The sequence below is a fragment of the Rhea pennata genome, chromosome 14, assembly GCF_028389875.1.
Source record: "Rhea pennata isolate bPtePen1 chromosome 14, bPtePen1.pri, whole genome shotgun sequence".
Lineage (NCBI taxonomy): Eukaryota > Metazoa > Chordata > Aves > Rheiformes > Rheidae > Rhea > Rhea pennata.
Window position 1 is genome coordinate 19,026,740 of NC_084676.1, and position 26,580 is coordinate 19,053,319.

The 26,580-nt window shown below is 40.7% G+C and overlaps 1 protein-coding gene and 1 long non-coding RNA gene across 5 annotated transcripts; both read right to left on the reverse strand.

The window, feature by feature from the left end:
• Nucleotides 1-142: 142 nt before the first annotated feature.
• Nucleotides 143-11,985, reverse strand: LOC134146934 (uncharacterized). Its single transcript, XR_009959911.1, has 2 exons — nucleotides 3,160-11,985; nucleotides 143-1,634 (listed from the first exon to the last, which is right to left on the reverse strand). It is a non-coding gene; the product is annotated as an uncharacterized LOC134146934 (long non-coding RNA).
• Nucleotides 11,986-15,013: 3,028 nt separating this feature from the next.
• UBE2B (ubiquitin conjugating enzyme E2 B) lies at nucleotides 15,014-25,999 on the reverse strand. Of its 4 annotated transcripts, none has more exons than XM_062587587.1 (7): nucleotides 25,841-25,999; nucleotides 25,296-25,435; nucleotides 22,231-22,311; nucleotides 21,507-21,532; nucleotides 20,397-20,486; nucleotides 18,819-18,907; nucleotides 15,014-17,944 (listed from the first exon to the last, which is right to left on the reverse strand). In XM_062587587.1, the coding sequence occupies exons 3-7, from the start codon at nucleotides 22,254-22,256 to the stop codon at nucleotides 17,816-17,818; spliced, it is 360 nt and encodes a 119-aa protein (XP_062443571.1). In that variant the 5' UTR covers nucleotides 22,257-22,311; nucleotides 25,296-25,435; nucleotides 25,841-25,999; the 3' UTR covers nucleotides 15,014-17,815. The 4 variants fall into 4 exon arrangements, with proteins under 4 accessions (XP_062443571.1, XP_062443569.1, XP_062443570.1 ...); XM_062587585.1 differs by lacking the exon at nucleotides 25,841-25,999 and adding an exon at nucleotides 24,725-25,219 and having other exon boundaries at nucleotides 25,296-25,353; XM_062587586.1 differs by lacking the exon at nucleotides 25,296-25,435 and having other exon boundaries at nucleotides 25,841-25,970.
• Nucleotides 26,000-26,580: the final 581 nt, after the last annotated feature.

Consider the following 26,580-nt stretch of genomic DNA (forward strand, 5'->3'; position numbering starts at 1 on the left):
TGGTCTCTAGGGTTTATTTCACCAGATTTTACATGCTTAACTGACCGAGTCTGTACTATGAAAACCAAGAGGCAACACAGAAAGTTTAGTTCTACTCTAGCTAAAACAAATGAAATCTGATGTTCTAGACTTTATCCCCAGGTTTACAAAGAAGAAAGTATTTTATTTATATTGTCTAATAATTAGCAATGAATAGTCACTGTAGAACCATCCCAGCAACAACAGTTGAGGATCCTGTACAAGGAAAAGTAAACACAACGAAAAGACTGCAACTATATAGATTCTTCAACAAATATACTTCCTTCACATTTTAGAGTTCCCAGACCAAAGAGGAGGAAGACACAAGAAGGCTAAAAATAAAGAAAGAAAACTGGTTCATCTATGCAGATGTATTGGTGAATACAGTTGCAAAATCAATAATTATACAGTCTAGGCATGTAAATCTGCACTAAAAACACCAAAGGGTAAAGAAAAAACATCTGTTAACAGAATATAACCTGAAATCCTGAAATATCTCCAGGCAATTCCAAGCCCTTCACAATCAATACCGTCACCCAGCTTCTGTCGGTGCCCAGCTTCAGGGTGCCCAGTCTCCTCCCCGGTCACAGGCTGTCCGCAGCTCTGCGGTGAGCTCCCCTTGACACGTGCCCGCAGTTGCCAGCCACGACCGCTTCCAGCACCAGGTATGTCCCCATTTAATAGCACTTACATACACATTTGTCTTCACTCTTCACTTTCTGCTGAAGATTTTCCGCTGTTGTCCATCGCTTTGAGAGAGGAGACTTCCCCTGCCTCTCACGCAGGTCAGGATTTGCGACCGCTTCCCGAAGGATGGCAGGTTATGGCAATGAACGACTCTCAGTTGCTCCTCTCACAACTCTTTAAGCTCAGGCCTGAAGTAGGCAACATAAATTCTGAAACAAACGTCTGGGTCATTATGCAGCACGGCATTAAATAATACAACAGTTCCATGAATTCAGACAGCATTCATAAGTTTCCTACAGTCAGATGTCCTAGACCTTCATATTATATTTCTATGACTTGGTGCCATAGGATTCTGAGGACTCTCGAAGCGCTTTGCTGCAGAAGAAAGTTGTATTGCTGCATAACTTTAAATGTGTCTATAAAGCAGTACGGTTAGACTGAAGACTGTATGGACACTTACTTCCACACAAAGTAGCTGGTTATGGTTTAATTAAATCTGTTCCTGATCAAAACAGGCAAAATTGATATTACCTGTATTGATTTGAATTTTATTTTCGTTGCAGAGGGACAGCCTTCTCTGGCAGATGAGCCTCAGAAGTGCCGGCAGATCGCAGCACGGCGGAGCGCCGGGAAGGGACGGCTCCAGCGGCAGCACCGCAGAGCTGTCTCCGGAGGCAGGGTACGCCAGCGCAGTCTCCGCCGCTCCTCGCGTGCTGCTCAGGAACGGCGGGCGTGCGGCTGCCCAGTTCGTGGGAACGTGCTGAGGCCACACGCGAACGTATGCCTTCACAAAACGGCAGCCGCTCCTGCCTTCGCCTTACACACCTCACTTCGACTTCCGATAGGAAACAGGACTTCTCGGTTGTCCGTCGCGAAGGGAGACGGGATTCTTGAAGGGCATGAACAAGAACGTCCAGGATAATTTTGAGCTGTCACATGAATGGAGCAGATAAGTAACTACTTCTTCCCCCTCTCTAATTTCAGTAATTTTTAATTAATTAACATTGATCAGATTGAGAATCCTTCAGATTCAGAGATAAAAGCCATTTTAAAAGCTCCAGGTACAGTAAAAAGCCAGATAACTATGCTTTGATGAAGTCAGATGGAATACAAACAAATTTGCTGCAATGAAAAAGTCTGAGTCATGATTTTATATTATATCTTTTGCTGTAGAAAAAAGATCTAGGATCTAGGGAGTGGTTAACACAAAGGATGCTGAGTGAGGAGATTCGAGTTTGAATTTGCATTTCTGCTTATTTTAGTGACTTGTTGAGTAACAGTGGCAGACAAACTTACTCTGCTCCTTGCACTAGTTTTGGGTCTCGGAAATGTGATTAATAGTACTTCACAACACTTCTGCGAAGCGTTTTGCAAGTTTCCAGACAGAATAAGTCCCAGTTATGTGTATCACCATAACCATGCATGTGAAACAAATGCACTTTTTATTAATTGAGTAGCCAACTAACAAAATTCCAGTCCTGATTTAAGCAGCATACAAGCTAAGAATAAGGTATCACCACAACTTGAAAATATGTCTCACAAAGGTGCTGTCTGCTGATTTTGACCCCTGCAGTGAAGCCATTTGCACTAAGCAGAGGAATTCTGAGGACTGATCTGTCAAGGTGAGATTCCAGGAAGCCCTTCCCTGAGGGAGAGAGACTGGGAACAAATGGAAATAATTATACAGGAAAGGAAGTAACTAAGATTACTGTTGCAAGGACTGTTTTAGCCATAAGCTAACGCAGAGATGAAAAACTGTCATTAGACTGAAAGTGCTAGAAGCAGCAGAAATGCATGCAACTGAAAGGTTAGCAATTGGATAGGAGAAAGGAGAAAAAATACTGCAGAATCTTCACTCTCAGCAAAAATCTAGAGAAAAACCCATCAGACCCTGTTTAAAGAAATCGTTTACAGTGATTTTCTTTACTCCCAAGTTATAGCATGCGTGTTCTCATTCCAGCCGAATAAGGGAGCCTTTTTGCTGATGCAGAACGCATCTTACTAGTTCATTTTCAGTACAATGCACAGAGAATTAGGTGCACAGTTCCTGTTAACAAGAATGGAGATTGCACACGTCTCCTTCCTTCCTGCACATCACGGAATAAATAATTTTAAGTGTGGGGCACAGAATGTTAGACACATAATTCTTGCTTTGGTTATTAGGAGCTGGAGGACTATGGTTAAAATCTATCCTAAAACAGAAGAAATATTTCTCTGCTATAGCAGTTCCTCCTATCTACCATTTACAAGAGCGATGACCAGTCTCAATACGCAGCAGTTGAATACAAATCAGCCTGCTAGCTTTGTATTGCGTACAAATGTCAGAAACAAGTCTGGATTTTTCCTTGCCAGGAAATAATGGAAACATCAACACAATCATATGTATTACTTCCAGTATAGTCTCAATCAAGGCACAATTCAACTCTTACGGGCTTTTGTGAATATATAACTGACCTTTTTAAGCTTGTGACACGGACTTCAGTGAGGCTTCACTGACTTCAGTATCTGCCCGAGTCTCAGAGGCGATGCGCTCTTTCAGTGCTCATCGAACTCATCAGGATTTCAGAGCGCGCAGCCGTACAGAGCCGGGCGCTAAGCACTCAATTCAGCACCCATGAAACAAGCCTGACATTGATCCCGGACTCCGACGGATGCAAGACGGGGGTCTAGCCAGGGGCTGAGACAGATTCATTGACTTCATAGCTCAAATGTGTTACTTGTGATTTAAAGAAAGACAGAAAATATTTCATGATAAAACTTTTAACTTGTTTGTAGGATTCTAATGTCTGATATTTCATGGTTTCTTTTAATTGGAGTTTTTTTCTCCTATGGTACTATCACGAGAAAAGGGGTACCTCTGTCTTACTAAATTGAACATGCTGGGACCATTCTCTGGCACTGGGGCCAGCTAGCACAGGATGGCCGTCATGCTTGCTACTAAAGTCTTCTACTCGTCAAAACAGAGCGGCATGTCCAAACTGTGTACTGCAAATGGCCCAAGCCAACTCTTAAGCCACGTCTAGGAACTGTCTGGGAAAGTGCTGACACAAGCCAAAGCCACGCTAGGGCCCAGCCTAACAACAGCAAGCGCGGATGATTGCATCCCAGGGCGCGGGACAGTCCCCGGCACCACTTCACATCCTAGCACAGAGCAGCACTGGATCAGCCCCTCGGAAGGACTACCGCCTTCCCAGCAGTTTCTCAGCACCGCCTAGCACTATGGCTCTGCATTGCCTTAGAGGGACAACTTCCAGGGTTTAGACAAGTAACACATTTGCAATTGTTAATTTAATTTTTGATCTCTATATTAAGACTCCCATCAAGAGTGCCAGTTCTGTGCCAGCTGCAGTAGACAGATTTATTGTACAGCCATCTCTTAAATACAACCCACAGACTCATTTTTATGTTGGTCTCCAGGTAAGAATTATAAGGTTTCTAACCGGCAGTCTGAGCTCTACAGTCCCCTCTTTTTTCAGAAGGTAGCTCTGACATGACACCCTTTATCAAAAGCTGAAACTAATACACTCTCTTTGTTTTTCATTTGAGATGATGGAGATTAGTTAGATGCAACTGGATTCTGTAATAATTAATGTTTCTCATGACAACATGTTACTGTATTTAAATCCTACAACTCAACTTTCCAGAATTGCCTGACAACATGGAGAATCTTCCAGTAAATTGACCAAATTCATTCCTGAATTATAACCTATAATAATGAAGTGAGACTGCAGTTAATGTAAAAGCTCAGCTACAGCTGAAAAGATACATGGCATCATTTCGTTCTTCCTCTGTTAAAACAAAATATGCTTGCTAAAGAACAGAAAGATAAAATTCAGCAATGTCCGTATTGCTAAAATGTACTGTCTTTGAGTCTCTCACCGAAAGCTGCATTTTTATAGAAAAGCGTTTATAGAATCAGGGCACTGAGACTACGCCAGCTACAAATTCTGTTTCACTTGCAACTCTGAAGGGGAATGATTTTCATACAGTACCAAATACTGTCCCTGTCTGGAGATCCTGTCTTTGAGCCTCTTAGTGCATCTATAAATAGCAAATCATCAACTCACCTATTCCGAGCTCATCACATACTCACTTTCCTTCACTGTCTTCCTGTTTGTTAAAGCTGTCACTGTGACTCAGATTTCCCCTACCAGATTCTCTGTGCAGGGAGATTCCCAATACAGCGTAAGGCACCGTGAAGTTATTAAGCTGCTTAGGTTTCTATCACCTAAGCTGCTTAGGTTTCTATCACCAAAAGCGATGTGCTTTTGAAGAACCTGACATTTGAAGCAATGTAATTACAATCGAAGGTCTCAGAGCTCCTAACTCCTTCAGCTAATAGAGACGGTCGGCGTCGTTTTGACGACAACACCAAAACCAGAGCGTCAGAACCCCAGACAAATGTCGTACACAAAAACAACAACGAACACAAAGCCACGACCAAAAAGCTCCACGTGAGAATACAACATTTCCCCGACCCTCTTGCAAAACTCACTGCCATCCAGGCTGCGAGATCGTACAGCAATCTGCTTCTACTGCGGCTAGCCCTGTGCAACGAAGACGTTAACACTGTAAAGCAAAGTGCTCTGTTGTTCTTTGTTTAAAGAAACAAAACGATATAGATTTCTCTGCCAGCACTCATTCTAATAGATTGTTAATTTTCAAGCTTTATTATACTCACTGAAATGACTAATTTCATCACCAATCTAATCTAGTTTTCCAACTCCTATAATGGTATTACTCACATATTCATCAAAATACTGGGTTGTTTGTACCAGAAATCTCCATATAACCTGCTTACTCAGTGATGTTAGAGATACCTGTCAGGCCCTAATATTTCATTTTCTGAATAAATGTCTCACAGAATCCACATCCTGAATGTGAAAAGAGTAAAATATTCTTTTGATTGTTCATTTGAAATATTTTCTCCAGACTTCAAAAAAGAATGTAAAACAGCATGCAATCAGCAGTAACACCAACTCAGTTAGATAAACTGATACACAGATATTTAATAGTATTCTGTATGCTTTACAGTGATGGAAAACCAACGAGTCCCACTCTTATATCTCACCTCTGTTTTCCAGATTTAGGGATGAAATGTTCCTGAAAATACTGTCCAAACTCTCCATTTATGTTGACTGTTCACAGTTAGCTTTGATACCATAACTAACTGACATGCACTATATAATTTATTTTTGTGCATTCCCATGCTTTATATCCAAAACAAATTTGAAGATCTGTCCTTGAGCATGCCCAGCACTGGACTGACTGACATTACTGTGAGTCCTACCACGCTCTCACTGAATTCAGTAAAGGAAGTATTGTGATTGACACAGAGGCTCTGTTTCTCATTAAAGAAAAACAATACAAAATTATTTATTTCTTAATCTAGCTCATACAGAAATGCTTTGACATTAATACCTACACAACAGCAAGGCAGACATAATTACAAGAGTTGTAAGTCCGTCCTTCTTTAATTGGATGTGCGAGCCTTGTTAGAGCTGGAGAGGTAGGTTATGGTTGTCTTCCATGTTGACTCTCCATAGTTTTTATGTGCTTAATAAGCAAACACAAAATTTAGAATAAAAACAAGCAGTAATTTAATTTAGTACTTTAGAGTACTTCAAAGAATCCTTCTAGAATTATGGAACTGCAGAAAAATGGAGGTGGAAATGAGTTGAAGTGATCACCTGACCTCAAGGTAGCTCAACCGCGTGCACACCTCTCCTGTCAGATGTCTTTCTAGACCTGCTGCAGTCTCCCTAAGCAGTCAGTTCCAAGGAATGGATACTTCCAGGCCCCGCTTTAAATCTGTCTTCTCTCCTTTGTGTCATGTAATTTCCATTCTTTCAATCTTTGTCCAGACAAGTGAGCAAAGTAATGATTCCTAGATCTTTGATCGTTTTTGTTGCTTTACTCTAGATCCTAACTCACTTGTCCGTATCTTTAAGTGTAGTGGCCAAGTACTTGCAAAAATACACTTCAGCTGAGCTGCAGAATCTTAGAAGTTCAATTTCAAGCCAAAACAAGAATGCTCAATAAAAATCTGATACATATAACATTACAATTACAATGTATAATTTACTTAAGAAGAGGCCTATTTTGTACTGTCTCTTGTTCAAAGTTTTGGAGTCAACTGACTGATTCACAGCTTTGACAAAAGGAAATGAAACATTAATTCTTTGACCTTTTAAAAGAAAACTGAGTTGTGTAACATATTCTTGGAACTGAAGGCACATATTGAAGACAATTTGGCTCCTTACTTCAGGTGTGCATATCTCAGTAGTTATATTTTTTTTCTATGAAATATATAAACTGCCAAATATATCTATTTGTTTATCAAGAGCTTTGATAGTTGATCAGCAATAGCGAGACTACTCTCTTTCTTGGCAGTTATTATCTTTTCATTATTTTCTGGTACTTCCCTGCCTGACTATATTCCCCGTCATCACCTGTCTCACTTAGACTGAAACCCTTTAGGGTAAAACCAACAAAATGGTTTTGTCTGTGTAGCATGTCTAGTATGCAGGCTCATGGCCATGACCAGAAGTCTAAGACAATATGATAATGCAAATACAAAAAGTAGTATGTTAAAAGAATCCAATGCCACATATTGAGAACATGTTTCTGCTCTGCTTTAAAACAGGAATAATAATAATTTTCTTGTGGTCTTGCTTATACTGTTAGGTATTTTTGTCAGTTGCAACAAGTAGAACCCTGATACAGTTAAAACATATTTAAAGTTAATTTAAAATAATGTGCTCTCTCTCTAGACTCGTTCATCCTGACAAAGAAAGTGGCAAGCAATCCAGAACATTCAAAGCATAACAACATTCAGATGTGTCTAGACATAAATAGCAACTTCTAAACCAAGAATTTGCCTCTGGAGTCTTTTCAGTGAGTCTTCAAATAGAAAATATTTAAAAGGAGACTATGATAGTATAATTTCCCTTTGTCTGAGGCAAGGACAGCGTGAATGTGTCATAAGGCACTAAAAAGAACAAGAGAAATCTCGCAGTGATCCAAAATGAAAGGACTTCATTATAGACAAAATCCTCACTCCACTTAAATCAATCATGAATCTGTTGACTTCAGTAGTTCAGGATTTCATGATAGAATTCCAACTAGAAAAAAAATCAGCACCATATTGTACTATTTTAGGCCTTGATTTTCTCTTTCTGTGTGAACTAGTATGGATTTTCATATGTAAGACTGCAGGATCTGGCCATTTATCTACGGTGGAATATAGGTAGAGCCCTCACTCAAGCAGTGAATTCACTTTGGATGAAGCAGTCTGCTCAGCATAGACTTCTGACAACTGCTTATTTGAGAGGTATCACAAACATCCAGAATGGAAACCCTTTTTATAAATGTGAGTATATTTCTGATTTCTTTGTGTTCTAGGAAATCATCAAAATTTACTGTTAACAAGCGGGGGTGTTTTAACAAATTTACATTAAACTGTGCCCTTACACCTGGCACACAACCTTCTGTTAAAGAAGCACTAATAACATCTGCCAACAGAAACCAGTTGTACTGCTGCTGACCTCTCCCAACCAGGAGACACGTGGTGAACTGAAGCACCCTCCACGCATCCAGATTTTCAAGACCCTAGCAGCAAGTGAAACAAAGATGTCTCTACTGTTGCCCCTTGGCATATCCCGTTGTAGCTGCAAACACAGTTTTACCTACAAACACAGTAAGTATGAAGCAGATGTATCACAACATAAGTATCTATAATTTCTTCTGGTTTCTTTCTTTGTACAGAAAAGCAGGCAAGCAAACAAACCCCGTAACAACAAACTGAGCTTTCCAGTCTACTCCTTTTCCCACTTAATAAAGGGTATGCTTTGCCACCACTTAATTCAATGGAAAAATTCCTTTCGGTCTCCATGGGAACAGCATTGGGCCCATAATACTTAACCATAAGTACCAAATTCTATAAGCTCTGGCTGAAACTTTTTAGTGTCCTTTTAAAGATCTCTGTGGATAAAGAACTTCAGCCTCTGGAGTCAATAAAGTCAATGAAGCAGCTTTCACAGGCATCAAAAGTTCACTCTCAAACTTTTCTACAAAATAGTTACTGGAATTCAGGGAAAGCGAGCACAAAGAAAACACTGTAATAACTAACACAATGACCCTTTCAACGAGTAAAGTGAGCAGTCTTTTTAGGGAAATTGGACTTAAAGTACATTTGGACCAGACAGTGAAAGGCAATCTCTCTCCAGTACCTCACAAGGCCAATAATGTGTAAACAGATAACAGCAAGAGCTGCGTGGTTCATAATTAATTCAAAAGAGATGGTATTTCTGTCTTACTCCCAGCTTTGGTCAGTCATTGAAGACAATTTGCTTCTCAGTCTGTGTAAAGTACCATATTTCAGAGCTAAACTCCTCACGTCTACTCCCACCATAACAGCAATAACATTAAGTAATAAAGATAACAATATTTACATTTATCAGATATTGTACTTGTGTGGCAGAATACTGGACAAAACTCTGAAACTCTTCACGTCCAGTCAGACTTAAAGAGAAATATACATAATAAATAAATAATGTAAATAGATAATGCTATTAATAATCTGATAGTGAAGCTGGACACTGAAAAGTTCAGATTTGAACTTTGAAAGTAACATGTACATATTCACCGATTTGTAAGTAACAGCTCATCTAGGATGAAACTAACACGGGTCCTCAGGTGCCTGGAAGACAAATAGTCCCCTGATCAGTACATCTGTTAGGTTCTACGTTGTTCCCAGCGTAGAGAGCGTCGGGATGTGTCCCTGTGCCAGGTTCAGTGCCGTAGCTCGGGCCACGGTATCCGTTCCAGCTGCGCAGCTCCCCTGCTCAGTCTACGCTGTGTGAACCAAACTGGCAGCTGTCAAAATCTGTCAGCTTAGAAATTAATCAGACACGGCAGTTAATGACCAAAATTTAAAAATGAGCAAAGAAATATGAGATCTTTACAGTCGTACTGGCTGAGGACTGACCACTCTGTGCTACAGGTGGAGGCTCAGATAGGCTACACACTTCAGTGCTAATGGCCTTCTCCTCTGCAAGGCCTCTAATAAATCAGTCAGCGCCGCAATACCATAATACTGCCTTTATACCATAGTTTGATCTGGCCCTGGCACAGGTTTAAGAGCAAAAATAATTTATTTTATGACATCACTGAATTCTTGGTTAAAATATTCTCATACTGGGATTTTAAAATATACTTGCTTTTACTAACGTTTTACTAACTAGCTCAAAAAAATCCCATGTTGTGTGCTTTGACCACATCGTAAGAAGAAAGGCTTCTCTTTGGATACTGAACAACATACGCCGCTTAAAAGTAATATGCTTACTTTATGACAAGATGCAGTTTTCAGCTAGACTAGCTCAGAAACACAGTTCTAGCATAAGTATTAAGAACAGATTCACAGATGCCATGGAGAGCAGCCATGGAGAGCAGGAATACTGTCAATGGCAGGACAATTCCAAACACTGAAGATATCCTGTTTAAAAATCTTTATCATCAGTGCAGCAACACAGGAGCACGACAAGAAATCCATAGGGAATACTGCAATTTCCACAGCCTCGTGATGTTAATTATAGTCGTTATCAGAATCTAAAAAGTTCTGTTTACCTTTTGTTCTCTGGTCATGGCAGCTGTGATATGAGACAAACTCAAGGTGCAATAAGAATGTTAAACAAAAAACCTATTCAAACACCCAATTTGAAAAATTAATTTTCAATAGTGCTACCTCAACTTCTTATGATTGTATAATCAGCTCAGAAAGCCTTTTCCTTGCCTATTGTATATACTGTCCATGAGATACTGGGAAAATGTCCTATATATCCGTTATCTAAGGCGTATTCTACCTGAAAATGACATCTTCTGTCCTTTGAATTCACAGCAGTCTGAAAAGCATGAAGTTTTGCAATGGGGGTCTCTTATTTTTTTTCTTTTTAGATTTAGTTATTTTTGCTTTTGCCTCTTATCCTATTTTTTTTTTCCATATGAAGAAAACAGATTTTTTATTTGGTTACTTTTTTAATAAAGATAGGAAAAAAAAATAAAGAACATCTAAAGATAAACTGTCCACACATGCATAACACACGCGTCTTCTTTGGGCTCCTAGGTTTCAACTGGTTTTATCCCTAAACTTTTTTATGAAATAAAAAGAATGCATCCTAAATCACTCACCACTCTGCTTACATTCCTTTCATACGGCCTGAAGACTAGATCCAAACAGGGTTTTACAACATGGAGTAGTGCAACATCTTGGTCTACACTCTGCAGAGAAACTAGGGGCTTCGAACCGGACAGTGAAGGCTTGATAGGCGGTTGTCTAGAGCTGGTCAGAAGGAATACTTGATACAGGAGAGTGCCTTAAATCCTCCTTCTATGGACCAAGGTCAGTGCATTTAAAATACAGGAAGAGAAGGTACCGTTGTATTTCTGTACTTTCGTATAGCAGCCTGGGGCCTGAGTTCTTTCCTAGCCTCTTCCTGAGAAATTTCAAACCCATAGTTCTTACTTCCCAGGAAAGAAAAAAAAAACGCTACAGTGTAGATAAATATATTGTATACTCTGTTGAAGCTCTTCCATTATAAAGATTAATGAAACCAGAGAGAGAATGCCAGGTAATTGTTTTATCTGGAAACTTAATTAAAAAAAAAAATGTGCCGGAGCAGAGGCTGGAACTGAGGCTCCTCGCAAACAAGCGGCCGAGCGGCTAAGCTGGAGCCTCGTGGTCACTGCTCCCACGTGGAGACCAAGGAGCCTTTCGGCTTTCCCTGCACTGCGGAGCACCGACAACAGCAGAGGTGGCGAACGCTTCCCGGCCAACTCACCCGTTATCAACAGTCCGCTGTTACATCTTTCCTCATCCAAAAACCAGCCCTAAACAAATAAAGCATAGTATTTGCCTAGGACAGTTTCCGTAAATAGTAGAATACGCAAATAAAAACACTAAGTCGGGAAGTCCGGCCAGGTGGTAAGGCTCTTCCTCTCCTCTGCGTTTTGATACTTATCAATGGCTATTCTCGCAGAATAATGATGTGCTAAACAAAAATATTTTACTGTCTGTCTGTAGTATCTATTTTGTTAGAGTTTCTAAATGGCACCATAACAATCTTTCTTTTTTCTTGTAAATCTTTTATTAGGGAGCTCCTCGTCTCTAAATATTTAAAGGGTGGTCTGTTTGGCACGCCGAATTCATCGACCGTTAACACGAACGCCCCCCGCACAGGCTCCAGCCACGCCACCTCGAGCCGCGGCCTCTCCGCCGCTCGCGGCCCGCGGCGGGGCCCCCTCGCTCCCGCGGGCACCCGCAGCCCGAGGGGCTGAGCCGCGAGGCTGGGCCCTTCGGACGGGGCACCTCCGGGGAGGCGGCAGCGGGAGGAGGCGGTTTCACAGCTCGGCATTTCACGTTTACGGCTCGGGTTAGTGGTACGGAGGAAGCACCCGAGGGCAGGAGCGCGCCCGCGCTCCGAGCTCGGCCCGCGGCGCCGCGCCAGGCCCGCGGCGCGGCCATGGCGCAGCCGCAACGCGCCGCCTCAGGCGCGGCCCGGCGCGAAGCCGCCCGCGCGCGCCAACCTCTCCCTCTCCCCCCCCCCCAACTCCTCCGGAGCAGACGAGTCCGCGGGGCAGAGCGGAGGGAGGAAGCGGCGCCGCTCCTCCCGCCGGCCGCGGCCCGGTTCCGGCGCTGGGCCGCGGCGCTTTCGGCGGCCGCAGGGCCCCGGCGCGGGCTGCGCCGCCGCTTTTCCGCCGCGAGGCGCGTTCGGGGCCGCGCTGAGGTGCGCGGCGGCGGGCCAGCGCGGCAGCCTGCCGAGCGGCGGCTGCCCCGAGCTCCGCTCGGCGGCGGGAAGGGCTCAGCGCGCTCCTCCTCTCCCCAGGCCGCTGCGTCCGCTCCGCCTCTGTCAAATACTGCCGCGCTCAGCCGAGCAGAACAGTAAATAACAGATGCGGTCTGCGAAGACTCGCTAGATTTATAAAAAGACAATAAGCGAAATTCGCACTAACGAGGTCTGCTCGTGTGAGCAGGCCACAGGAACACTGCTATGTATTTTTCACAGATTTTTCCTTCTGAAGAACTGCTGCTCTGGCCAACTGTTAACCACTCTCAGGTGAAACAGTAAGCTGTAAAACACCTTTAAAGTGAAGCAATGAAGACTCTCCCCTACCCCTGAAACTGGTTCACTTATAGAAGCTTCTGTAGCAGCGAGATAGAGCTAATTTTTGGGTCCTCAGCTCTGCTGTGGCTGGCAGTCGCCTCCAGAAGCAAGCCTGGTTTCCCCAAACAAATAAATCAAGCCTGTGTCAGATGTCCGAACTTGCACGTACGCTGTAAGATCTAGAGCTAGCATAAACCACAGATAAAACAGCATGTAGCAGTTATCCCTGTGCTGGAAATATAAGGAAGGGGATAAGTTTAATTGCCAAGGCTGTACATAAATGACATTACTTAATGGCTGTGGAGCCTGACAAAAACTGTTCAATCTGCAGGTATAGCAGTAGCTAGAGTTTCATCAACATGAATGGCTAGCTGTTATGTCAGGGACAACTGACTGTCTGAATATGGCTAAAGGGTTTGGCAACAGGAATATCTCAGGCACACTGGAATTACTAAGACCTAAACACAAATAGGCTTTAGATGATGAACACATGGCATCATGAGCCTCACACACAAAAAAGGTAATCTTTTCCAGTACTACTTGTAAAACGCTTAGAGACTTAAAAGATTTTTGAAGTTGTTTTAAGGTTAAAAATGACTACATTTCAACACAGATAAGCCAAGCCTAAAAAAAGCTACTTCTAAGAATAACAGCTTGAGATGTTTTGTTGAGCCCCCCTGAAACTCAAATGGTTTAGGATGGGCACACAATCTCTTATCACTCTCAAAACTCCTGGCCTAGAATCCACACTTAACCATGAGAATGACCCAAGCATCAAAGAGGTACCTCCGCACTCAGGAGCTTTTCCGTACCTCCACCCAGGCTGCTGAGATGTGTTCACATCCTACATCAGCCTTCATCTGTGGCAGATGCCACCTTCTCTTACTGACCACAAGGAGGCAAAGCAGTGGTCTGTGTAAACACTAGATTGCGTAGTGCTTCCTTCCATTAGAAAAAGTTCAAAAGCTGCCTCTAGCCAGTGCCTCCAAAACCACTTGAACCACCTATTGCAGAAAATACACCCAGCTGGAAACTGCAGTATCCTAAAGATTGAGAATATCTTTCTAATGAAGGCAGCGAGCCAAAGCTCCACTACTGCTACCATTACAGTTGCGACAGTGACACACCCTCACAGCCAGAAGTACTATTCACAGAAACAATAAAACCTCAAACATCATTAGTGTTAAGTAGTCAGAGAAAATAAAGCCACAGTTTTCAGAAAACTCTGATGGCTGATCAGAGCATCTAGTTTCTATTTTTTTTTTTTGATACTATCTCTTAGATCAACTACCTGTATTATGAAGGCAGTAAACAACCCATTTAAGCAGTAGACATCGAGTACTAGCTATGACAAATACATTTCTTCAAAGCTTCTCAATACTTTTAACTAAAAGCATACATACATATATCAAATTACAGATATTGCTAGTTAGATCAACTCTAAACTTTTAACTGCTGAGAAAAACAGCTCTCATAAATTACTAATATCTCTTAAGAGCAATATAATTGAAACCTCTTCCAAGACTGTTGAGAAACAGCTTCTAAAACATGTCTCTGTCAAATTCTCTGGAAACTATTTTATACAGCATTATCACATCTTTTCTTTTTTTCAGAAATTAGATAGAAAAAGTTGATTCACATCCTTCCACAAGTGCTTACTGTACAACATCTAACATGATGAAAAAAAAGTTGTATGACTGATACTGTGTTATTTTTTCAGCATGAAGCTCTCAACAGATTCAGGTTGCTGCCCTTAGTCCTACTGAAAGTTTGATTCTGGGGATCAGAAAGGTTAGCTACTTGACAGTATCTACATCTGTGCTGTAGATCCTGTTGCATTTGTTTTGCAGCCAAGCTCCAGGCTGAGAATGCCGTTAGCTACTTTCCAACCAGCTCCCCCTTCTTACAGATCCACGTTCCAGTTATCAAATAGCTTTACTGCCTCCCATGTGACTAGCCACACTGTAAAGATCCCAAAGCCACAGGGTAGCCCTTCAAAGATGCACTCTTTAGTGCTCTTTTTTCCTCCTGCACGCACTACATCCTGCCTGACATTAATTACACTGTTGTCTTTATTCATATAGTGGTTAATGTGGGTAAACTGCTGATCCATTTTCAGTGTTGGCAATAGCACGTACTCACTTGCCTATGTTAAAATAAGGTTACTCACTTTATTATTTTTTTTAGTAGTATACCACTGCCTGAAGAGCTTACAATTTAAAAACAGAAACAGAAAAGAAGGATGCCACAGACCAAGGAATGGAAAGTAACAATGGAATAACACTACTCTGAACAATCAATCAACAGTACAAACAAACCAGCTGGTTAATAACTGCTGAATTTTTAAATAGCACCACACTAAAAACTTAAGGATGAAGCTGAATATAAGGTTAGCGTGATGGCTTTCCTGACCATTCATTTGGCTGCACATTGTATTAGTCATTTGGCAGTAAATTACCTTCCCTTATACCACAATCAAAGGGCTTCATTTTTCCTGATTAATCAAATTGTTTCTCTATCAAATTAATATATATTCTCTCAGCTTATTTATGATGTGTACTTTGGGAGGGGCTGCAGAAGTCTCCAAGTTATCATTCCACCTCACAGATCTTATGGGGGATGCTGTGCAGTTTCCTATGCACTCAAGAAATCACATCAAGAAATACTTCTTTCTACATAGCCCAGCATCTGCTCCTAAATGATCATCAAAAGCTGGATTCCCAACATCCTGACACCACTAACACCCAGATTCTATAGTCACTGTATAGTATATTAGTCACTACTTGAGATTTGGTCAGACCAGGGAACTTTCTTCTCCATCATACACCATGAATATAGTATTTATCTTTGTACACTGCAACAATTATCTTTGCCCAAAAGAAGGCATGACATTTTTCATTAAGACTTCAAATACTAGCTCTGGGCCCCAAATATTGCCTACAACAGAATGTTCTTACACATTCATTCGCACGTGTATGTGCCTATATACTGTGAGTGCTTACCTGGGCAGACATTTTAACTTTGCAGTGCTGATCACTAATTAATTAAACCTTCCTCTGCCCCAATTAATTTTTTCAGATGAACTATCTCCATCCTAGATGTACAAAAAAATATTTCTGACTTTGATGAATCTATAACCTAAGCCTAAAGGGATTGTTCAAGAATAATCAAATCAATGTGAATTCTACCTAATCAATGGCAAATCCCATCTCACACACATGCAAATGGAACAAATATTAATATAGGTAGTAAAGTGAAAAAACCTTCAGAATTTAGACCACTCATTAGAAACGGAAAGCTTTTCAGAAATTCATTTGTAAACAAAACCTATCGTGTTTACACCAATTTACACTTGGTAACACTACTTCTCTGGACTACAGTTTTACTATAATTTCACCATAGTAAAAAGGCAAATTAGATCCTTTAATGTTTCTGCTAATAACCATAAGTAGACATAAGGTTTTTTTTAAATACAAATTTACCGAGTCTTAAGAAAAGAAAACGAACTTTTCAATTTTGTGAATAGATTTTTGTTTAGTATTAATTGCAAAGCCTTTGCAAACTAATTTTATAAAAATTCTCATCTACAGTACGATAGTTCTATTCCACCAGCTACTACTAACACAGAAATGTTCGATTAGCATTCCAATTACAGTTTTTAAGCCTAATAGTGATGCTCCTAAAAACTATACTTTTTTTTTTTTTTTTTTTTTTTTTTTGAGGTTACTACATTTGTAATGCTGGTTAGAGTAAAGACCAACGGATTACAGTTTTGTTGTTGCTGGGAGAGAAAAGGCCTTTTTTTTTTTTTTTTTTTTTTACTATAATCATCCACCCTGGCTTTCAGAATACAGGAACAAGTTACCAAACCAAAATTTACAAGAATAAAACCAAACTCATCTAAAACTAGCAACTTCAAGAATGGCTGGAACCTCTGCAAAACAGACTTGAAACCTGACCACCTGTGTTACACAGGTAAATTCCAAAGAATAACTCCACTTCAATCTGCAAGCATTTTTTCTTCTGCTGATGATTAATTTGTTCCCTAGCCCAAGAAGGGGGACTGAAGGGAGACCTCTTTAATTATTAGAAAAATATTCAAAACCATATTACAATATCAGGACAAATTTAGATGACAACATTTTACAACTTCGCAAAATACAATCTCCCTGAAAAATAAAAGTTATAAGAATACATTATTATCGAGTCTGCTGATCTGCATCCCATTTGCAACTATGTCACTGGTTTAAAGTGGGATTTTTTTAGCAAAACATTTACATTTGTTTCCCCATTTGTAAGGTGGCAGTCACTAATACTTCTCTTCCTCATACAACTGAGGATGCATAATCAAGTTAAGCTCTGGTGCAGATGCAGAGAAATCCAGTGAAGACTGTTACACCATAAGATTAACTTTTCTGTTTGTAAAGTGCATGGTATAATTTACATGTAACAAAAGGAAAAGGAGACTAAAAATGGATCCTTTGAAAGAGATACAGAGTGAGAGTAGAATGTCTTGCACTGAGGTTATGTATTTAACAGTTTTACATGAAATATTTATATATAAAAACTTTAAGTGCTTTTCTCCAATTTAAAAATCTAAAGAATTCAAAAATAAGGCATTCAGTATTTGAAAAAGTACAGATTTACAAAATGTGTATATTCTGTCATGAAAACTCCACATCAACATTATACACTTGGAAAAAAAAAATACAAACAGGATATATTACAAATTTATGTAGCAATAACTTAGTTCATACCATGCAATAAAAAGTACGTTAATCAAGATACACAAGCTTTTAAGTTCTCTAAACTGGAGGGCTTAATTTTGTTTGCAAATGAGTTTTTATGCAAATTCTTAGAACTGTGGCACTTGAAATTTCTGGTAGCCTTTCTACTGAGAGTTAAATTGTACATAATGATTATGAGGATGAAGAGGAACAAAGCAGCTGTTACGAATCATTCCAACTTTGTTCAACAATAGCTGAAACTCTTTTCTCATATTCACGTTTGTTCTCCTGATAAAGTTGTGCTGCCTGACTGTTTGCTGGACTGTTTGGATTAGGTTCATCAAGCAGAGACTGTAAAAAGTAGAAAAGAAAGTGAGACACAAACCAATACATTTTGGATAAGGGGAGGGGGGAGAAATAGTTAAACATAAAATTTTCAAATAGGAGTATGTCTCAGGAAGCAGACAACTCTGAAAAGCCCACTTGAAAAAACAGGTTAAACTCTTGGTAAGGCACCCGTAAGTAAACTACTGAACTTCAAATACACATTGCTTAAGCGTTAGCACTGAGTATATCTCCAGGTTCTTTACATCATTCACAAACCTAACAGATACATGGTCACTGCCATTTAGCAGTATGATGATGATTAACTTTGATAGTTACACTAACTGTCATTTATAAGTATTGAGAGGCTTGATATGCCGCCTATAAAATTTCATTATAGGAAAGTAAAACCAATGACATAAGAGGAAGAAAACGTTTATTTTGTGCTACTCATTTTTGCTATCCTAGGCTTTTTTTTTTTTTTTTTTTAAAAAAACTTATTTCAGGTAAAACAGGTTTCGGCAATATTGTCCATCTCCTTGAGGATTTCATTGGCAAAGCTTTCAGGAAAAGTTACAATATTTCAAACATTACATTAGGCAATTTTATTTATTTATTTAAACATTTGATGCCATATATTGACTAAAACAGCTAAAAAGGAATACAAATCAAAAACTATCTTCCTACACAAATTCTCTAATGGCAATTTGGTATCTTAAAAATAGTAATTTCATAGTTCAACATCGAAGTCCTTTAATGAACTAAAAAGCTACCTCTTAGTTCACAATTATCTGAAGCTCCCTGATATAGGTAACTGCTAGCTACATCACTGAACTGTGTGTAATCCAAGAGAGAGACTAATCACAACATATTCCATTTGCTAAAATAAATTTAAAGTTACCTGAATTGAAGTTAAAATAGATGAGACATCATATGTTGGGCTCCAGCGATTCTGAAGGATATCTAAACATATGCTACCATCCGCATAAACTGTGAATACAGCATAGGTATCATTTAAAAACTGTCAGATTGAGTTTGCATTTTGTTCATTAAATATCCCTCAAGAAAGAGTTAATGTTCCAATTCACTCTGCATCTAAATTAACGCTTTATAAAAAAGGGTAGCAGTTACTGAAAACATTTAGTTATGTCTGACAGTCTTATGTAGTTTAACACCTTGTATTTTGAAATGGATACGTTACTAGACGTAACAAAACAGTTCAGAGGAAAAGGGCGGTCCACCAGCACAGGATTTGGCTGACCTAGACTTGGTTTCTTTCTCCTCTTGTTCTACTGGCTCAGATTCACAAACAGATTTAATGCCTCCCAGGGAGCAGTCAGACATTTACTGCAGGAACAAAATGCACAGCACCAGCTAAGGATCTCACATTCACTATGCACAGAATGGGGAGAGTTCAGTATTCTGTTTTCACACGCTGTACACTCAACAAGATGAACAGGAGAGTCATTAAGGCAGACAGTGGAAAATGCTGAAAAGTGCACCTGAAATCCTACTTCTTTACAGATACTCAAAGTCTTCACATAAAAACCTTTACAAAAGTGGAATTCAAGACTCGATCTCCCACATCCTGGTCTAACTTGTTCATGCCAATAATAATACCACCTCCCTTCCACCACACACAGTCAGAGGCATATTGGCCTGTATATTCTATGATAGATGAATGGTTCAACTGCACATCTAAAAAGTCGTAAAATTGAAGTCAAGGCCTCTCTGTTTAAAGACGGCTCAAACCTGTACTTTGCAAGAAAATCCTTGGCTACCAAGCTAAAGGAAATGCTAGAATGGGTTTATGCTTCAGCCCTTAAATTGAATTTGCACTCCTCTGCAACAGAGGGGTTTGGAAAAGCAAAAAGCATAGTTTATAATTTTGTACGAAGAATCAGCACTTCAGAGGTTTTATCCAGTAGACTAGGAACCAAAGCTTTCTCCCTCACAGGGCTGCCTGCTTCACCTAGTTAGAGTCAACACACTTGCGTCTTCCCCCAGCTATGACCACACATTCTCACCCTCCTCTTTGTGCTAATACTAGTGGCACAGTGAACCAAATTAAAGTATTCGATTTCGTTGAAGACTCATCTGACAAAAACAAATAATGCAGTTTCCTACTGTAGTGCATGATGTGTCTGCACATGCACAAATGCTGCCACACAATAGAGGCCAGTAATCTGCAAGCAGGATCACGCTTATAAGTCGAGAGCAGCTGCTGCTGGAATTGCTCATGGAACCACATACTTTGTTACCGAGGCTACATATATCGACCAGAAAAAGATGGATAGCTGCTTCTTAATAGCATAATATTTCTTAATTTTTGCTTAAGCAGTTAATGTCTTGGACATCTACTTAGGAATGGTAAGCGAGAGAGGTGGAGAGCTGTCAGGCATTCTGCAGCTTCACAGGATGCATGACCACATCACAGTATTTCATAGGTATTATGGCTAAATAAAAATGAAATACTCACCATTCGGATGGAACATTTTTGATAAAAACCTAACAGTTGGAGGTTTATTTGGATATTCTTCCGAAAATTCTATTACTAGTTTAAAAGTACCTGTCCAAATAAACGTAAGTAAAATTAGATAACTAACAGTGATAAAAATGCCTGTAGGTACAAACAACATACATTAATTCATGTGCTCCACAACCAAAATTTCTTCCCACTAATATATAACCAAACAATATTGCATCTGGTTTCTTTTCACGTTTCAAGTGATAATGAAACTACTGCTTACTACTAGTAATAAAAGCAGCAGCATCTGGTACAAGTTGGAAGACTCAGTGACTACACAGAAAAGCAGTTATCCCACTTCCCCCCTTTCTTCAGGGGCCCAATATGTCAGTTCCATAGACTTCAGTGACTTCAAAGCATTTCATTAAGGCGGCACTGTGGTGTCAGTAAATAAAAATTGAACTTTTATGATCAACAACCTCAGTCTTTGCAGCTCACAACTGATCACTGAAAATCTTTATTATGGATCAGTGAAAAATTTACTGCAACTCCTCCATCCCAAAACAGAGAAAAATGCATCTGCTGCAGGTTACTGTAATACTACTATAATTATTAAAGTTCTCATATACTTAAAGATGATCATTACGCACATTAACTTTCACGTTTATCAACCGATTTGGTATTCCTCCCCCCCTCACTGAGTTCTATATTCAGAACAATTCATGATTTTTCACCTGCTTTCAGTAAGAAAAACATGCTCCAAAGATGGAAAGAGAAAAAAACATACTATTTTGTTAAAGTTAACTGTAGGAGATACAAAAACATCTGGCAGCATTAGATCAACTTCCTCCACTAAGTGCTCTAGCATTCCATGTATAAACAAATCTAAATATAATCCTTGCTTCATAGCTTTATAACTAACCATCAACTACCTTGACAAGAGAATGCTTAAATTTAAATACTGCATTTTTTGTAGTCACCGAGGCCATACTCATTTACTCCTTCTGCTTGTTTTGCTCGTTCCAATTTTATGACACCTTTCTTTTTTCCCTCAAAGCAGAACAGTGTCAATACTGGCAACATTTACAAAAGTGGTAGAAGAAATAAAAGTTAGCTGCTTACCATCTTCAAAAGGGGTCCCTTCTGGCCTGAAAGGTTCCAAAAAAATCCAGTCAAAAAACGGTCAATACTTGCTTCTAAACATGTACAGTAAATATAACTCTGCCTCTTCCCCTCCCTCCTCAAAACAGAAATAGAGACAAAGATGTAAATATTTAGAAAAGTATCCACATGTAATTTCTGGGAACTTTGTCATATTTAATACGCTTTCCCATAACTAAGCTTTCAGTCAAGAAGTCTACTTTATTATCATCCCAAACAATGCATATGTTATATTATAGATTGATTGAAATTAGTAGGAAAACTACCAATAAGCCTAGTACTAAGCTACTTCTTCTGTAGCATACACACTACTTCCTAGACAGAACCTGTATTTAGTTCTGTTAGGAATCAATCCAATCACTCCTAATACATCTGGATTTAACGGCCAAGGAGATGCAGTTCTTACTTCCTTTTAAGAGCAACATGGCTTTTTCATAATTCTACACATTCTATCCTGTTTATTAAGCCATATACAAATTTTGAACAAGAGACACAAATTTTAATTCCTTTCCTAGATATTCTGTATTACCCCTGAAACAGATTTTCCTGTAACACCACATCTGGTCATTTTTGCCACCTTCTTGACTCTACATACACAAAACAAAGGGAATAGTATAACGTATATACACTCATATATATTGCATTTAGCCCTTTAACAGAGGCCTGAGTGAGCAAAAACTCTTACCCAAATATAACTGCATTCCATTGCATTATATTATTCTCAGACGGTGCACCACTGACACCCACAGGAGGGTCTTCTTGCAATCTAAGAATTACAAATATAGAATGACAAGCCTTATATAAATGAAGTATCTACTTCTACAGGTAAAATATAATAGTAATATACAGAGTTTGTAAATTTTCTAATTCCAAATTAGAGAATACGTTAGTGTTACATGCAGATTAATAATATTACCAAAAACAAAAACCTAGAAGATGCACAGCAAGCTTTTCCAAGTATTACACTGAAGGACCAACAGGTTAGGTAACTGCACAAGGAGCCAAGCATCAACTGTAAGAATAATTTAAAGCACCAAATACATTGGAACTGACAATAGTAAATTATAAAAGAGCAGAAAGAGCAATTCCTGGTGGTTGCTGCAACGAAGTAAATATATTACAAACTGAAGCACTGGGCCAGTGATACTTATATGACATGGTTATTGAAAACAGGTGCAAAGAACTGTCAATGGACCTTTCTCTGCATTTCCAATTTTGCATGTGAGATGCAACTAAATTTAGTATAAACCCATTCTGGCTGGCAAGCCGACTGCTTTGAAAGGGAATGGGTAGCAAGGAAAAAAAAATCTCTGTATTGCTGTTACTAGTTCAACAAATGCAAATATTTATCTCTAAAGTAATCATGGAAGTGTTTTAAATTCTTTTTAGTCCCTTAATCCTTGGACTAGGGAAAAATGCATTACTTACTGGAAGTCACAAACTTGGCCCAAATAGGAATATACATCATAACTCAAGGATAATGCCCAAATACTTTCATTCTGCCCATCCTTTTGTGTACCAATGTTTCTACTTAAGGATTTCACAAAGCCCCGGAAGAGCATAAAACAGCAAGCCCCATGGCAAGATTCTGCCACATCAAACCCCTTCAGTGACAGCTCCTATCAATCTCACATATTCAGCCTCGTAATTATGAAAGAATAAAGTAAACGAAGCAATGGCCCTTGCTTCAGAAGCAATTTATGAGTATTATGAGGTCTTTATTTTTTTAAGTTACAATTTTTAAGTAACATGAGGTCTAATCACATAACAGTATATTATTACAGGTAAGTCTTCATTGAGAGGTCTGTAGGCTAAGGGACAAATTCTAACTAGATTTGTGTGTGCAAGTGCAGATTTGACAGGGCTTATACTAGTCTACAGTCGTAAGTTATGTGAGTTTTCATGTACTTGCATTTTCTAAGTCTATGATACAAAATGAGCTAAAATTGTAGGTGTGCATGGGCAGTAAGCAATACCCTACAAAGACAGGATAGAAGCAGGTTTCTATCTGTCTGCAGTTCAGATCCCCTCTGAACTGTTTACATCCTCGTTCTCTGAGCACACACAGTTCAGACTGCTTAATATCAACAGCATAAACTGCCTGCTATTTTGGTCAGTGAGAGCAGGAATGTGACCTCTCCCTATGTGATAGTCAGACTGCATGCCAGCAATAACGTCTAAGCATTAAGCCTAATAACACAACTGAAAGGCAGCTTTGGTCCTTAGATTATTTAAGAAGTTCCTGTGCACCTCACTGTCAAAGCGCAAAAAAGTTTGTGGCAGGGAAGGAAAACTAGACTGGTGTGAATAGAGCCCATAAATATTTAAGAAATAGGGATAATGTAGTATTTATAGCTCATTTTCCAAAAGCTAAAACAAACCTAGTCAGCTTATTTTTGTTGCTTTAGTCAAAAATATTAAAAGGAAGAGAGACGTAGTCTGTTGAACTGTTCGTTCTTCACTGCTGTTGACAACTGCAGTATGCAAAAGGAGTTTATATTTAACAAACTGAATCAGAGTTCATAGCACACGTCTGCTTCTTCCAGTATGAGGTAAGATTAACATAAGGCTAAACAAAAATATAACTTAAGGGTAGGAGGGATAAAATTTTTTAAAAAATGATATGAAAATGTTACATAAATTTTGAGGCATGGAAGTTCTTATACATGTAAAAATGAACTTGAACTTGTTCCAAGCTTCACTGTATTTATTTGGTTATACTTTTCTGTCAATTTAAATTCTTCTCTCCATCTCAAATTTCAAAGTTACCAAATCACTCCTCCTAAAATAATCCCTTTCTACTACTGATTACAAAATCATAGAAAACATGCCTGACTGCAGTCATGAAAAATCACTTCACCCTGAACAAATGACTACTTTTGTATCTTGAACATCTCATTTTAGTCTAAGCAGAATTCAAATGACCTTCTGCTCACAAAACACTAACATCCAAACAAAACATAACAGAAAGGTAGGGGCCACTTCTAAAAAATGTCTTACTTTGTAACTTAGTAGATTCAGAAAAAAAAATAAATTGCACTTTTAACACTGTAGCTTTATATGCAGTCACATAAAACAACTACATACAATATGCATGTGTCAACTGTTTACTGATGTATTTCAAGTACTGGTATAACATAGCTATTCTAAAAAAAGAGACAGTATTAAAGCTGACTCACCTCCAACAACTTATGAGTGGTTCCAGTCCAGAGAAAACATAATACATACCACGAAGCTTACAAAAAATAACTTTTCCCACACTCAATTACGAGCATATTTACATGCCAGACTGGAAATAAATTATTCTAGAGTCTGTGGTTCAGCCATTACCATGTAAAGGAGCTAAAGAAATAATCATTAGTTGTACTGCCTGTACTTACTCCAGATTCCTATTGCTATGGAACACACAAAAACGCTTTTTTTTTTTTTTTTGTTTTTAATCATATACACGTAGCGTTTAGTAGTTTTCTATACTTCATTTTTAGATTTCAATACTGCCAGAGAGACTGACAACCCAATGAGCCTCAGCTGCATCTGAATTTTGGCTGCTGTCTTCAGAAAAACGGGCCAAATATCTTAAGTATTCAGAAACTTGTGTGAGGAGAAGAAAGCGGGCGCGGAGGAAGCTCCTCAGGAACGGCTGCCCTCGGTGCGCTCTTCTCCACGGGGCCCTTCTAGGAAAGCAGAAGTAGCTGGAAGATGCTCACATCCAGCCTCCAGCCACCGTTCGGTTTACGGCCACCTCCTCACCTACACCCTCGAGCCTTTCCTGAAGAGCTGCAGATCACCCGCTTTCCCCTCAGTAAGACTCGAGCCGAACTTCCACGCCACGGCCGCCGAGGGGTTTTGGCTGCGCCACGCGCGTCTCCGTTTATCCCCGGCGCTTTGTCCTGAAGAGCAGCCCGGGGAGCAACACCCGCCTCCCGCAGAAAGGAGCCCCCCGCCAGGCTCCGCGGCTTTCCCGCAGAGCCCACGAGCAGCCCGGCCGCCCTCCCGACGCCACCGGCTCCAACTTTTATCCTCAGACGCCCCCGGACGCCAGCGAACGGCGCGCGGCGGCGGCGGCGCCGCAGGAAGCGGCTCTAAACAAAAACAGCAGCGGCTCTGCCCGCGGAGGGCCGCGCTGCGCGCCCCTCGCCGCCGCCGCCCTGACGGGACGGGACGGGACGGGACGGGACGGGCCGCACCCCCCCGGCAGCGACCGCGGGGCGGGCCGCGGCCCCCCACCACCCCCGCCTCGGCGGGGCCGCGCCGGGCCGCGCCGCTCCCGCCGCCGCCGCGCGGGGGCCGCTCACCTCTTGAAGTCGCGCATCAGCCTGCGCCGCGCCGGAGTGGACATGGTGGCCGCGCGGAGAGGAACCGGCCGTGCCCGGAGCCGGCACTGCCGCCGCCGCCTCCACCGCCGCTGCGCAAACAACCCCGCAATGGCGTCTCCCTCCGCGGGGGCGGGCCGCGCCGCCCGCCGGGAGGGGGGGGGGGGGGGGCGGCGCGTTCCACCGCGCCGGGGGGTGAGGGGAAGGAGGAGCGCCACCCTCGGCGCGTACCACTGCGCCCGTCGCGGGGGGCGCCTGCCCGCGGAGCTGACGCGAGGGATCGCTGCGTTCACACAAACTCCTTTTGGACGAGGCGGCTGGGAAAGTCTGCGCGGTCAGACAAGTGCGGGGTGCGGCGCCCAAAATGCACCGCTACGACTGCCTCACCCCCGCGGAAGACTTCTTTCACCCAGAAAGCTTTTTTCCAAGCAAACAAAAATAATTCGGGGCTTGGACAAAACAGAAAGTTTACCAGGAGTGAAATAACAAGTCCTGGTTTATAATTTGATTCCTACAATGCAAATAGGCTCAAGAAATTTGAATTTCAAGTGGCACAAATGTTAGGGTGACTAGGAAATGAAGAACCTAGTCAGCTAAAAGAGCCCCTAGTCAGGGTTTGCTTATTTACCTTAGGAAAATAAGGGTAAGAACAAGCACAAATGCCTTCTATAAATACATGAGAGAGGCTGAGGGAGAGAAGGGCTAATTTAGACTAAATGACA